At 38.3% G+C, this 15,106-nt stretch overlaps 1 protein-coding gene across 1 annotated transcript in view; it reads right to left on the bottom strand.

Annotated features, from left to right (window-relative positions):
• The window catches only part of SMARCC1 (SWI/SNF related BAF chromatin remodeling complex subunit C1), a 191,170-nt gene that overhangs the window by 77,036 nt on the left and 99,028 nt on the right, over positions 1-15,106 (bottom strand). Inside the window, exons 19-21 of the mRNA XM_038004010.2 lie at positions 11,504-11,563; positions 3,590-3,848; positions 2,754-2,915 (exon numbers count right to left, since the gene is read on the bottom strand). Coding sequence (XP_037859938.1) covers positions 2,754-2,915; positions 3,590-3,848; positions 11,504-11,563 — 481 coding nt within the window. The remainder of the gene's footprint in view (positions 1-2,753; positions 2,916-3,589; positions 3,849-11,503; positions 11,564-15,106) is intronic.

The raw sequence follows: 15,106 nt of genomic DNA, 5'->3' as shown, positions 1-15,106 counted from the left end.
AAGATAGCTTTGAGATATAATTCACATAATATAGAATTCACCAATTTATTGAGATGTAATTCACATAATATAAAATCCACCCATCGAAGGAGTACAATTCAATGAAATTTAGCATATCAACAGATACGTGCAACCATCCCTATGGTAAAATTTAAAACATTTTCATTACTTCAAAGAGGTATCCTTTTGCAATCAACCCCAAACCCTCCATTCCACCTATGCAGAGCAACCATTAATCTACTTTGTTTTTATAGATTTCCCTCTTCAGGACTTTTCTTATAAATGCAATCATATAGTATATTGGCTATTTTCACTGGCTTTTCACTTACCAAATGTTTCCAAATTCATCCATGATGTGGCATATGTCAATACTTCATTCCTTTTTATAGCCAAGTAATATTCCATTGTATGGATATACTACATTTTGCTTATCACACATCAGATGATGGACATTCCAGTTGTTTCCCCTTTTTGTTGTTATAAATTTTTTGCCAACAAATTAGATAGTCTACATGAAACGAATAAATTCCTATAAGACACAAACTACCAAAACTGACTCATTAAGAAATGTTTAAATCTCAGTAGAATTATAACGAGTTAAGAGACAGAATCAGGGCTGGGTGCGGTGGCTCACACCGGTAATCCCAACACTTTGGGAGGCCGAGGCGAGTGGTTCACAAGATCAGGAGATCAAGACCAGCCTGGCCAACACAGTGAAACCCCATCTCTACTAAAATACAAAAATTAGCCAGGTGTGGTGGCACGCACCTGTAGTCCCAGCTACTCCAGGGGCTGAGGCGGAAGAACTGCTTGAACCCAGGAGGCAGAGGTTGCAGTGAGCCAAGACCACACCACTGCACTCCAATCTGGGTGACAGAGTGAGATACCGTCTCAAAAAAAAAAAAAAAGAAAAAAGAAAAAAAAGAAAAAGAGAGACAGAATCGGTAATCAAGAAAGTAAGAAAAGCCCAGGACGTGATGGCTTTACCAGTAAATATTACCAAATGCTTAAAGAAGAATTAACTCCAAAGCTCCTCAAACTTTTCTTAAAAAAAAAAAAAGAACAATTCCTAACTTATTCTTTGAGGCTAGTATTACCTTAATACCAAAACTAGACAAAGATATCACAGAAAAAAAAAAACTACAAACAATCTATAAATACAGATGCAAAAATCTTCAACAAAACACTAGCAAACTGAATCTGATAGCATGTTAAATGGATTATTTACAAAGGCCAAGTTGGATTTATCAAAATAAAAACCAAAAAACAACAAAAAAAAGGGAGGATGGCTCAACATGTGAGAATCAATTACAGAATAAACTAAAACTTTGGACTGCAGTTGATGATGATGTGTTAAAGTAGGTTTATCAACAAATGTACCACTCTGGTATGGGATATTGATCGTGGGGGAAACTGTGTATGTGGGGGGTAGTCAGGTGGTATGCAGGAACTCCGTAATGTCTACCAAATTTTGCTATGAACCTAAAACTGCTCTAAAACATAAAGTCTACTAAGAAAAAAAAAAAACGGGGGGTGGGGCATGAATCTGAGTAGGTATTTCCCAAGGAAGACATAAAAATGGCCAATAAACACATGATATTCAAGATAATTAATCATCAATGCAAATACAAACCCCAACATCAAACCACTAGACTGGCTATTAAAGGTAAAAATAGAAAAATAAGTATTGACAAGGATGTGAAGAACTTAGAAATATCATACATTATGGGTAGGAACATAAAATGGTATAGCCACTATGAAAAACAGGCTGGCAGTTTCTCAAAAAGGTAAACAAAATTACCATGTAACTCAGCAATTCTACCCCTAGGTATATACCCAATCAAAAGAAGTGAAAACCCTCTGTTCACAAAAAAGCTTGTATATAAGTGTTCATAGCAGCATTTTTCATAGCAGTGTAAAAGTGGAAACAAAATGTCCATGAATTGACAGATAAATATAATTGGGTATATGACAGATTAAATATAATTGGTTATATCCACCCAAAGAAATAGTCAGCACTGACAAGAATGAGGTACTGATGGATGCTACAACATGGATGAACCTTGAAAACATGCTAAGTCAAAGAAGCACACACAAAAGGCGACATATTACATGATTCTGTTTATATTAAATGTCCAGAATAGGCAAACCCATAGAGACAGAAAGCAGATTGTTAGTGGGTACCACAGCTGAAGAGCAAAAGGACTGGGGAGTGACCGCTTAATAAGTATGTGATTTCCTGTTGGGATGAGGAAAATGTTCTGGAATTAGATAGTGGTGACAGACACACAGCATTGTAAACAGAGCAGAAGCTATTATACTTTTAAGCAGTTAAAATGAGGAATTTTATGTTACAGGATTTTCTCCTCAGCTAAGAAAACCCCCAAAACAATGAACTGAAACCCATTCAGCAACATATAAATTAACATAATCATAAGTCATTTCTTTTTTTTCACCTACAGTTCCATGCATCTTTCAGTATTCTTCTATCTGTCTATTCAAAACCTGGATCTACAAACAGCAACCAGATAATTCACAACTGTAATACCATTAACAATTACAAGACAATTTTTTTAGTTCTAGCTACCAAAAGAAACAGACAAGAGAAAACAAATCATGTACTAATCTTAAAAGACAAGTTTATACTGATCATTGTACTCACTTTTTAGTGCAGGTAAACCCAATTACTTGAGTAAGCTGACAGGAATACAAACATATATTAACCCTGTCCCTTGAAAGCAGCAGTGACTCACCAAGCTTCTCTGGCTCATCGGGCCCTGTGCCCGCAATGCAGCTGCTCTCCAGGCCGTAGGTGGGATCCACTTTCCCAGAGGCTCGTGCTGCTTCTTGTACTTTCTTGACATGAGCTTCAACCAATTCCAGCGGTACCTCCTCCCGGACCCGAGAAAACTCCTCTGGTTCAAGAATAAAAATGGAACAGCAATCTAACTTTGCACAAAAATTTGCTTCAGTGTAAAACCACCATCGGGAAACCCAACACAATATTATCGTCTTAGTAGTGTAGCAACCTCTTCAGGCTCTCAGTCCCTCTACACCAGCAAAATGAGATTTTAAAAAATAGTAATAATGAAATTCTATGGCTCTACATTTTATCCTACACATCACAGAGCCTTGATATAAGAGATCTTTCAACTCATACCAGCAATAATCAAAACTGCTGTCCATATTTTAACTTTGCTTACTAGATTAATAAATCAAAAAAAAACAAAAACAGCAAGGATTAAACACCCATAAAACCAAGAGTTCTATGATGTGACTAAGTTCTAGTTATAATTAATGTGTAACCCATGAATATCAAATGATTTCCTTTGCTAGTTATACCAAATTATAAATTAATCACAAAATATACAATAAAAAAACCTCTGTCCCTCCAATTCTTAATGCTCTTAATTTTAAGACGCATTACTTAAAAATTTTGTAATACTTTCATAAAGAATATGGTATCTTTCACAGGTAATATCTGATTTTTGTTATTTACATTAAAAGAAATGAATGTAATGGCTGGCAATATTCAAATTGAGATAAACTGAGTTTTTCTGTTGAGGAGATGGTTTAGGGAAGTCCATACCCAAAGCCGCTTTTGCTGCAGCAGATGCCACGCGAGGGTCCACCACAGATGCCAAAAAAGCAACAGTACTCATGACTGGATTTCCTGACTGACTAAAGGGGACAGGCTGGTAGGCCAAAGGCCCAAGGGAAGCATCTGAATTCTCAAGGTATGGGTCCTCAATGGGAAGTCTCAAAAAGTGGAGGATGCATTCATCCTGAGTACGACTTCCAACATGTTCCGACACTTTGTTCCAATCATCCTTATACATCTCCAGGGCCTAAAACAGAAAAAACAGATGCTTTTATGTCCGGTAACAAGAAAGTAATGTGTAATATCAGAAGTTCTTTATACGGCTTTTTTTTAAAAAAATTAATGCAAATAGTTATGCATAAATAGAAAGATTTGATAGCTTTCCTTATATTATTTTCAATCAAGCAAGAAAAATAAATAAAAGACATGCAAACGATAAAGAAAGAAGTATTCTAAGCATGGTGGCTCACGCCTGTAATCCCAGCACTTTGGGAGGCAGATCACCTGAGGTCAGGAGTTCGAGATCAGCCTGGCCAATGACATGGTGAAACTCCATCTCTACTAAAAATACAAAAATTAGCCGGGCATGGTGGTGTGTGCCTGTACTCCCAGCTACTCAGGAGGCTGAGGTACAAGAATCACTTGAACCCAGGAGGCAGAGGTTGCAGTGAGCCAAGATTGCGTCACTGCACTCCAGCCTGGGTGGCAAGAGTGATAGAAAGAAAGAAAACAGGGAAGGAAGGAAGGGAGGGAGGGAGGAAAGGCTGATATTTTTACTAATACAGACAGACATGACTGTTTATATAGAAAATTCTAAGGAAGCTATAAAAAAAAGTACTAAAACTAAACAGCTGAGCAAAGTCAAAGGATAAAAGGGCAATAAAGAAACTCAACTATATATCCATATATAATAGCAATGAACAATTTTAAACAGGAAGAAAAAAAGTATTTAAAGTAACATAAAAACTGGGTGTGGGGGCACACATCTGTAGTCCCAGCTACTCAGGGGGCTCAGGCGAGAGGATCTCTTCAGCCCAGGAGTACAAGGCCAGCCTGACAAACACAGCAAGACCCTGTCTTAAATAGCATAATTAAATACTTAAGAGGAGGAATAAACATAATAAAGAATGTGTAAGAGTAACAGACTGGAATGAGTAAAACATGAGAGAACTAAAAGACCCAAATAAAATAACGAAGAGATATATTGTGTTCATTCACCAGAAGTCTCAGTATTAAGATGTCAATTATTTCCAAGTTGAACTTTAGATTCAATACAATTCCAGTCAAACTCCAAGTAGGCTTCTTTTTAGTAGAAATTGATAAACTGATTCTAAAATTTATAAACTACACACATTTCTAGTTTTATAATTTATTATTTTTTCAGAGAAAATCCTGAAAGAAACCAACAAAAAGTTTAAAAGGAGTCTCCGAGGGAAAAATGGATAGAACAGTAGAAAGAAAACCACAACTATGTGGTTCTAAGAAAGTTGAGGAATTAATTGGATAACAAGAATTTATTTAGTGGCATACTGAGGTTGCTACTCTAACACCATTCTCTCCAGGACCATGGTTCTCAATGAAGAGTAATTTTTGCCCCCTTGAGGACATTGGCAATGTCTGCAAACATTTTGGTGGACCCAACTGGGGAAGTGCTGCTGGTATCTAAGAACAAGGAGGGGCCGTATATGCTGTAAAACATATATGAACCCTCCACTCCAACAACAAAAAAACTAGCCCAAATGTCAATATTGAATGCTCCAACTGAAAAACCTTGCATTAGCGCCTAATTTGCTGATCTACACTGTGAGATTGAGCTTTCTATAACAATAGCTGTCTCCATGTTTTACTTTTTCAGTTAATTATTTTACTTCAAATTTTTTTTTTTTTTAAATTTTTAGAGATGGGTTCTCACTATATTGCCCAGGATGGTCACAGACTTCTGAATTCAAACAATCCTCCCACCTCAGCCTCCCAAAGTGCTGAGATTACAGGTGTGAAATACTGTGCCTGGCCATCAATTCTTAACTCTGGGTTCCAACTGCTGCTCAGGCTTTCATTTCTGCTGGAATGGTACATGACTTCTCAAAACCCAAGCCAGCAAACGGTCTAACTCATTAAATCCCTTGAAAAACTAGGCTAATTCTAGGTTTCCTCTGGATATTCAGTGACTTCTGGATATTCAGTAACCTCAGGTAGTTTGAGAAGGAATTACTTTTTGAAAGACCCAGATTGTAAGAAAAAAGAAAAATAAATCTATCTCACGCAGGTCCATGGAAGTAGAAATATATCTACTGGGGCTGTATTATATTTCTAATTATAAATAGGGATTTTCTAGGCATGCTCTATCACGCCCTTTTCCAATGAAGTTTTTATTTTAAAAATATTTTTTCATGTTCCTTTCGCCAGGGAACAATAAGAAAGTTCACCAAGTTTTTTTTCCAGAATAAAGGTGGAGTTGGGGAACCTTCTGAGATACAAAATCCAAGCAAGAATCAGCATCCAGAAGAGCACAGAGTTGAGAATCAGTAAATGTCTGAGCCTGGGAACTGAGAGTAATGTTAATAAGAGAGGCAAATAAAGAGATGTTTTGAAAAGAGAATAATGTGGTGATACACTGGCCAGGAAGGAGAATGATTCAATTAAAGGTTTTTAGTGAGTATCTTATAATACTACAAAACAGCTTCATTCATCCTGCCATAACCCAGGTTCAGGTCTTCATCATTACTCATCCTGGATACGTTCTCTCTCTCTCTTTTTTTTTTTAGAGACACGGTCTTGCTATATTGCCCAGGCTGCTGTCCAACTTCTGGCCTCAAGTGATCCTTCCATCTTGGCCTCATAAATTGATTCTTATAATTACCTTTTTATACTTAATTTCATCCTTCTCCAAGCTGCTAGAGTGAAATATGCTTTATGTAAAACACTCTTTCTCTCCTGCCTAAAACTATTTCATTATGTGTCATTATCTTATGAAACTAAGCCAAACATGATCAGGACACTGCCTATTTCTCCCACCCTATTCCCTACTCTTTTTGTTTCAAGAATACACAGGTCCCACTGATATATTCCTACTAGGTATTGTGCCTATGAACCATTTGTTCTGCACTGGAAACATCATGTTTTAGGACCAACACAGCTATACCATTCCCAGAAGGCTGCTCATTGTCTTATCTACCTGGTCTGTTTGCAAAGCAACTCCTCTGTACAGCTCTGGTGCTCTGGACATACCTCTAATCATAAAGTTGGGAATTCTGCATTCAAGCTTTGTGTTTTATCTTTCTCTGTCACCTAGTAGACTATGAATTCTTTAAAGGTACAGACTGTGTCCTATAGATCTCAACATGCAGTGTCTGTCATAGTGTCCGAAACACAATACCTAATAAAGTTTACTGAACTCAAACCACAGGAAACTGAACTAAACGAAAAAAGAAATCTGACTTTGCTAAGGCTCTCAAATGTAAAAAAAGGCTGACTATTTTTTAATTAAAAAAAAAATAAAAAGCTTCTCTTAAACCAAGCTTGTCCAACCTGCGGCCTGCAGCCCGCATGTGGCCCAGGATGGCGCTGAATGTGACCCATACAAATTCATAAACTTTCTTAAAACACTGTGAGATTTTTGGGGGGATTTTTTTCTTTTAAGCTCATCAGCTATTGTTAGTGTTAGTGTATTTTATGTGTGGTCCAAGACAGTTCTTCCAATGTGGCCCAGGGAAGCCAAAAGATTGAACATCTCTGTCCTTAAGAAAAGTTTTTTAATAGAAGATTTACTATTCCTCTTAGTGTAGTTCAAAAGTACATAGAACGAAATATTTCCTGGGTTGCGTATCAAGAAAAAGTATGTAAAGTGCATGCACACTGTGAGGAAATCTTGCATGTTGGTTACTGAATATCTTCTAATGCTATGTTTCCTGTAATTTAGCTGGCATAAAAAAATGAGAGAAGGCTGGGCGCGGTGGCTCACGCCTGTAATCCCAGCACTTTGGGAGGCCGAGGCGGGACGATAATAAGGTCAGGAGATCAAGACCATCCTGGCTAACATGGTGAAACCCTGTCTCTACTAAAACTACAAAAAAAGTAGCCGGGCTTGGTGGCGGGCGCCTGTAGTCCCAGCTACTTGGGAGGCTGAGACAGGAGAATAGGGTGAACCCGGGAGGTGGAGCTCGCAGTGAGCCAAGATCATGCCACTGCACTCCAGCCTGGGTGACAGAGTGAGACTCCGTCTCAAAAAAGAAAAAAGAGAGAAACTCTTATAGTGATACATAAATGCTAATAAATTATAAGTTTTATTTCCAGGTATAGCCTTTATGTCTATTAATTATCTAAGGGAAAATAAATAGCATGAGAAAGCAAAGCATATATGACAAACACTAGAGTTATCAAGGGAGAATCAGTGAGCTTACAAATTCAAGTCTTGTCACTTTAAAGCCCAGGAATAATTACAAATGAACAGGAAGAATACTGCAATCAGTTGTGGACTTAAATTGTGAAGGCCAGGCGTGGTGGCTTGTGCCTGTAATCCCAGCACTTTGGGAGTCTGAGGCGGGCAGATCACGAGGTCAAGAGATCGAGACCATCCTGGCCAACATGGTGAAACCCTGTGTCTTGTGAAAATACAAAAATTAGCTGGGCGTGGTGGTACGCATCAGTAGTCCCAGCTACTGGGGAGGCTGAGGCAGGAGAATCGCATGATCCCAGGAGGCAGAGGCTGCAGTGAGCCGAGATCATGCCACTGCACTCCAGCCTGGGAGACAGAGTGAGACTTCGTCTCAAAGAAAAAAGAAACTGTGTACCCAGCACAGTGGCTTACATCTGTAATCCAAGCACTCTGGGAGGCTGAGGCAGGAGAATCACTAGAGACCTGGAGTTCAAGACCAGCATGGGCAGCGTAGCAAAACCCTGCCTCTATATTAAATAAGTATGTGCAAAAATATATAGATATGTATGTACATATATATTAATTTGAAAAAAAATTTTTGATCACCTTAATCACTGTGGAATAGAGTGGCTCCATTATCTCTCTTTCCTTCTGGTGCCCTGATTCTAACAACAGAATTTCAAACTTCCATAAAGACTGTGGTGGTCTTTTGTGGCTTCTTTTTGTTGTTGTGCTATTTTGTTTTTTCACCTCAAACTTCAGACTTTATATGCCTACTCATTCTAATGACACATTTTCAAGTAGAAATTCCCCATACCTTTTTGCAACTGAAGTCTTACTCAAACAAGCCGTCGTCATCTCGATCTTACAGAGTAATTTCTTTTTAAAAAGTTAATATAAAATCTTACATTATCCTTCATTTCTACCAATTAAAGATCTTTCTTTTTCAAACTGCATTCCTTCATCTATTGTATACATTCCACTTTGACTATTTCCAAAATTGAAATGTTGCCTCCAATATTTACAGTAAGATAACAAAGAAATTAACATGACCAGATATTAACCTTTAGCATTTACTCAAAAACTGTGCTTTGATAAAAGACTTTATGAAACAAGGTCTTTTAAAAATCAAAGCAGTGGGCTCAAGAATACAAAAAATATTTGGAATGCTTCCTGTGTGGTATATTTGTTTAATAAAATAGTATGCCAGCCTGAGCAACATGCTGAAACCCCATCTCTACTAAAAATACAAAAAAACTAGCCAGGCATGGTGGTGCACACCTGTAGTCCCAGCTACTCAAGAGGCTGAGCTGGGAGGATCGCCTGAGCTCGGCAAATTGAGGCTGCAGTGGACTGAGATTGTGCTACTGCACACTAGCATGGGGGAAGGGAGTAAAACCCTGTCTGGGGAAAAAAAAAAAAAGTACGATGCTATTTTGAAAACAGCAAACCCCAATGAGTCTACCAGATTTATCAATGTATTAGAAAGAGACGATATTTGATTATAAATCCATTTAAAAATATTCATGTGACTTCATATTCTTAAGCTATTGAGTATCTCTAAATAAACTATATAAATGGAAGATGTTAGTGGTAAACACTGATGTGGAGAAGTCTTTTATTTCTCTTTGTGTAATTGCAAACAATTACTGTTGACTGAATTGCAAGTTTAAAAGAAAAATCAAACACTGCACAGATTCCACCTGCAGGAGAGAAAATGCACTATTGTGTAAGAATACTGTGGTTTTCTTGGATGTTTTGTTTTTTGGTTTTTTTTTTGAGACAGAGTCTCGCTCCGTTGCCCAGGCTGGAGTGCAGTGGCGTGATCTCTGCTCACTGCAAGCTCCGCCTCCCGGGTTCACGCCATTCTCCTGCCTCAGCCTCCCAAGTAGCTGAGACTACAGGCGCCTGCCACCACGCCTGGCTAATTTTTTGTATTTTTAGTAGAGACGGAGTTTCACCGTGTTAGCCAGGATGGTCTCGATCTCCTGACCTCGTGATCCGCCCGCCTTGACCTCCCAAAGTGCTGGGATTACAGGCATGAGCCACCCCACCGGATGTCTTTAAACAGTAGTTCAGTTATTCTTACCTCACTTTTACTACCTACTAATCTTAAATGTGAAAAAGGAGAAAAGTTTCAGCGTCAATGTGCAGCAAGAAAAAGAACAATTGTTGTCCCAGTCATTGTTATATAACTTACTTTCTCTCCAGAGCCCAAAGATTCCAAAATAGCAATACAAAAGTGTGTTTATAGTCACCCACAAGTACTGAAAACATGATTCATTTTAATTAATATTAAAATCTAGTAGATATGGCTATACAAAATAGTCCTGAAATTAAAAGTGAGTCAGTCAGTACCATAGGAAAGATAGTTAAATAAATAAGAAAAAAGTGAGTCAGCAAAGCTCTCTGCATATCACTGATACTGAATGTGCATATGAGAACGTATTAAAGTAGAGGCAAAAGAACACACAACAAGGGATCGTTTTGATTTTGATCACAACAGAGAAAGACAAGGTTGGGGGGAGAAGCAGAAAACAGCAAGAAAAAGTAAAAGAGGAATGCAAAAAAGAAATGAAAATAGTTTGAGGCACCAAGGATACTTCTACAGTAATTACAACAATTGGAACAACCTGAAAAACCAAATGAAAGCAGTACAGCAACCAAAATGTCACCAAGTCCACTCTACGTGGTCTGGGAACCCAGAGGGCACCGGGCTCTTTTAGGACTGTGATGTCAAACAATTTCCTTGATAATACTAAGACACTACTGTCTTTTTCATTATGTCGACATCTGCATTCATGGTGCAAAAGGAGCGGCAACATCTTAGCATAAATCCAGGCAATGACATCAATTGTCTTAGTAGTCACTTTATTCCTAATTGTCACACACTCACAACTTATTTTGTTGTGAGTGTGTGACAATTAGGAATTAGCTTCACTTAAACATCCTCGATGAATCTATAAAATTATCAATTTAATCGTCTAAATATCTAACTCCACGGTTTTAAAATTCTGTACTATCAATGGGAGATACAGAAAAGGATTTAAGTATCAACTATCAAAGCATGATGGCTGTTCTAAAGGAAAACACATGTGTGATTGAGTTTTGAGCTCCAGTGGACACTTTTTAAAACAGAATACTAAAGGTGAATTTAAAATGCTAGTCACAGGCCAGGCACAGTGGTTCATGCCCTAGTTCCAGAACTTTGGGAGGCCAAGGTGGAAGGATTACTTGAGTCCAGGAGTTTGAGACCAGCCTGGACAACATGGTGAAAGCCCATTGCTACAAAAAATACAAAAATTAGCCAGGCATGGTGGCACATGCCTGTAGTCCCAGCTATTCAGGACTAAAGGTAAGAGGATCGCCTGAGCCTGGGAGGTAGAGGCTGCACTGAGCCATGATCAGGGCACTGCACTCCAGCCTGGGTGACAGAGCAAGACCCTGCCTCCAAATAAAACAAAACAAAATAAAATGCTAGTCATAGAATCTTATAGCACACATCCCATATGCATTAATCTGCTTACCTCCAGGAGTAGAAGGGTCTCCTGTTCAGTCCATTCTCTTCCAGCACTAGCACCTTTACTCTAAGGAAACAAAATCAGAAATTTTTTGCTCATTTTTAAAGTTGAATATGGAGCTCAGTAGAATTACTTTCCAAGCTCAGGTGACTGTGTTATACAAACTATCAACGTAAGTCTTTGACTAACAGGAATAAAACACTTTAAGGAGCCTAAACTTCTAAAAGAAATGCTGGCTTATTTCAAAGACTGGCTGGGCACGGTGGCTCACGCCTGTAATCCCAGCATCTGGGAGGGCAAGGTGGGTGGATCACTTGAGGTCAGAGTTCTAGACCAGCCAGGCCAACACCATGAAACCCCATCTCTGCTAAAAATACAAAAATTAGTCGGGTGTGGTGGCTCTTGCCTATAGTCCCAGCTGCTCCGGTGACTGAGGCAGGAGAACCCAGGAGGCAGAGGTTGCAGTGAGCCAAAATCGCGCCACTGCACTCCAGCCTTGGCAACAGAGCGAGACTCCATCTCAAAAAAACACAAAAACAAAAACCAAAAAAGACTTCCTGCTGTCAAACAAGGACCCATAACTATTTGGATATGTTATTTCTATTATTTTGATACTTAACAGTATCTTTAGCAAGCTAAAAACCATATTAATTTACTGCATACCATAAATCAGCTGTAATACACAAACATAACACACATCTTGGTAATAACTTAAAGAGAGTACTTCTTCCAGGATTCAAGGATCAGATGTACTACAGACATAAAACACTGACAGGTTCTTGATTCCAACTGCAGTAAGTCCATACTATCTCATTTTAAAACATCTCTCAAATATAAAAGAATCTCCAAGTGAGTCTGTAAACTCAAAATCACCTTTTCCATGTGAGTCCCTTATAGTTTATGATTCATGTGACAATGTAAGTATAAGAAAAGTGAGACTGGCTTGTGTAAAAACTACAATTTAATCGATTAATTTATATTTCTTGATCTGCATACCCTGCTGCATTCACTCATCTTCAGGAGACTTGATCTGTAGTATAGCTGATATTATCATGCAGCTATAAACATTACTAATTCAAAATATACATTCTAACATATTTCCCTCTCTCAAAATTCTATTTTGAGAGATTACCATTTAATAAATAAACATTTCTACAATCCGTGATTTTCCTGTATATGTCAATAGTTTCTCAGTTTAGATAATTAAATCTCTTAGTGCAGTAGTGCTACACACTGCATGAAAAGATTAAATTCTGTATGAAGGAAGAAAGAACAAAAATAAAACAACAACAAAATTAAACCCTGATTTGCTACATCTCTGGGGCATTCAATTCATAGCATTCTGACACACCCTGTTCACTTGCAAAAAGAAAAAACAAATAATGCATCAAAAATAAGTAGTCTTTTAACTAAAGAATAAAAACAGTTGACCTAAGCATTGCAGAATTAATAATTAAACTCCTACACTATGGCTTTGTGAGAAAGAAAAGATGCCTGTATCTATAACACAGAATATACAGCTGAGATCCCCAAGGATTACTTTAAGATAACCAAAGGTTCTTTTAAAAAACCAAAATCAGAGGTAATCACCAATCAGATTTGGAGCCCCAAGAAGAACAAAATTCATTAACATCTAATCTAAATTCTGAAGAAACAAAACCTGAGCAAACATAAGGAAGATCTCTACAACCTAGACCCAGACATTTATTTATAGGGAAGGTCCTCAACAACCATCTTTCCACTTCTCAGCCACAAAGTGTAGAAAGAATTTTTTCTGCCCCACAGACTTAAGTCAATGTTTCTTCCTCTTCTTTTTTTTTTTTTTTTAAGACGGAATCTTGCTCTGTCACCCAGGCTGGGGTGCAGTAGTGTGATTCAGCTCACTGCAACCTCTTCCTCCTGGGTTCAAGCGACTCTTGAGCTTCAGCCTCCTGAGTAGCTGGAATTACAGGCGGCCGCCACCATGTCTGGCTAGTTTTTGTATTTTTTTTTTTTTAGTAGAGACAGGGTTTCACCAAGCCTGTTTCCTCTCTTGATAACAACTGGCTCTACAACATAAGCCTCATCAGAGCCCACAAAATGACTGCTGAAGCTTCCATATGATTTAAAAAAAAAATTTTTTTTATTAGGCTGGGCCTGGTGGCTCATGTTTGTATTCCCAGCACTTTGGAAGGTCGAAAAAGGTGGATCACCAGAGCTCAGGAGTTCAAGACCAACCAGGACAACACAGTGAGATGTCCTCTCTTTAAAAAAATAAAAATACAAATACAAAAAAGCTGGGTGTGGTGGCTCACGCCTGTAATCCTAGGACTTTGGAAGGCTGAAGCAGGAGGATCACCTGAGGTCAGGAGTTTGAGACCAGCCTGACCAACATGGTGAAACTCCATCTCTACTAAAAATACAAAAATTAGCTGGACGTGGTGGCACGTGCCTGTAGTCCCAGCTACTTGTGAGACTGAGGCAGGAGAAACGGTTGAACCCGCGAGGCACAGGTTGCAGGGAGTTGAGACTGCACCACTGCACTCCAGCTTGCGCAACAGAGTGAGACTCGGTCTCCAAAAAAAAAAAAAAAAATGCCCAGGCCCAGAGGCTCACGCCTGTAATCTGAGCACATTGTGAGGCCAAGGTGGGTGGATAACCTGAGGTCAGGAGTTCAAGACCAGCCTAGTCAACATGGAGACACCCTGTCTCTACTAAAAATATAAAAATTAGCCAGGTGTGGTGGCACACACCTGTAATCCCAGCTATTTGGGAGGCTGAGGCAGGAAAATCACTTGAACCACAGAGGTGGAGGTTGCAGTGAGCCAAGATCGCCCCACTTCATTCCAGCCTGGGAGAAAAGGGCAAACTCAGTCTCAAAAAAAAAAATTCTTTTGTATTTCTGAAGGTATGATACATATACAATAAAATACACAAATTAGTATAAAACTTGATACAATTTAACTTATATGACAATGTAATAATACTCAAATCAAAACCCAAAAGGCTCCCTCCTTTAAACCTCAAATTGATAGCCACTCACAAAAGTATATACTAGTCTTACAGAAGTATATACACTCACAAAAGTATATACTTACAGAAGTAAGTATAGACTAGTATATACTTTCTGTAACCATAGGTTAGTTTTTCTCGGATCTGAATTTTATATTAACAAAAACAGGCGTGAGCCACCGTGCCTGGCCAGAAGATGTCTTTTATACTGACTCACATGTTGACCTTTTTTCTAGCACTCTTTATTCTTCCATTAGATCCAGTCAGGTCCCAAAATGTTGTGTCAAATTATAGTTTACCCCGAATCAGGACTTTTGTCATGTTTCCAAATAATGTAAACTTTGTAACAATTTATTCAATTTAATCTCCTTCTGCCTTTCTGCCATTCTTATAATTTCTACCATTATAAATCCCAAATATTATTGTTTAAACAATCTGTATTACTTTATATTTAACCACATAGATTACCCTTTTCTCTGCTCCTTATTCCTTCATGGAGTCACGTGCTTTCATCTGGGATCATTATCTTTTATGCTGAAGACATTCCTTTACTTTTCTTAGACTGTGTGCTAGTGATAACTTTTCTACATTATGAATGCCTACAAACGTCTTTATTTC

Source organism: Chlorocebus sabaeus, chromosome 22 (assembly GCF_047675955.1).
Source record: "Chlorocebus sabaeus isolate Y175 chromosome 22, mChlSab1.0.hap1, whole genome shotgun sequence".
NCBI lineage: Eukaryota > Metazoa > Chordata > Mammalia > Primates > Cercopithecidae > Chlorocebus > Chlorocebus sabaeus.
This window is presented reverse-complemented; position numbering and strand designations above follow the sequence as displayed.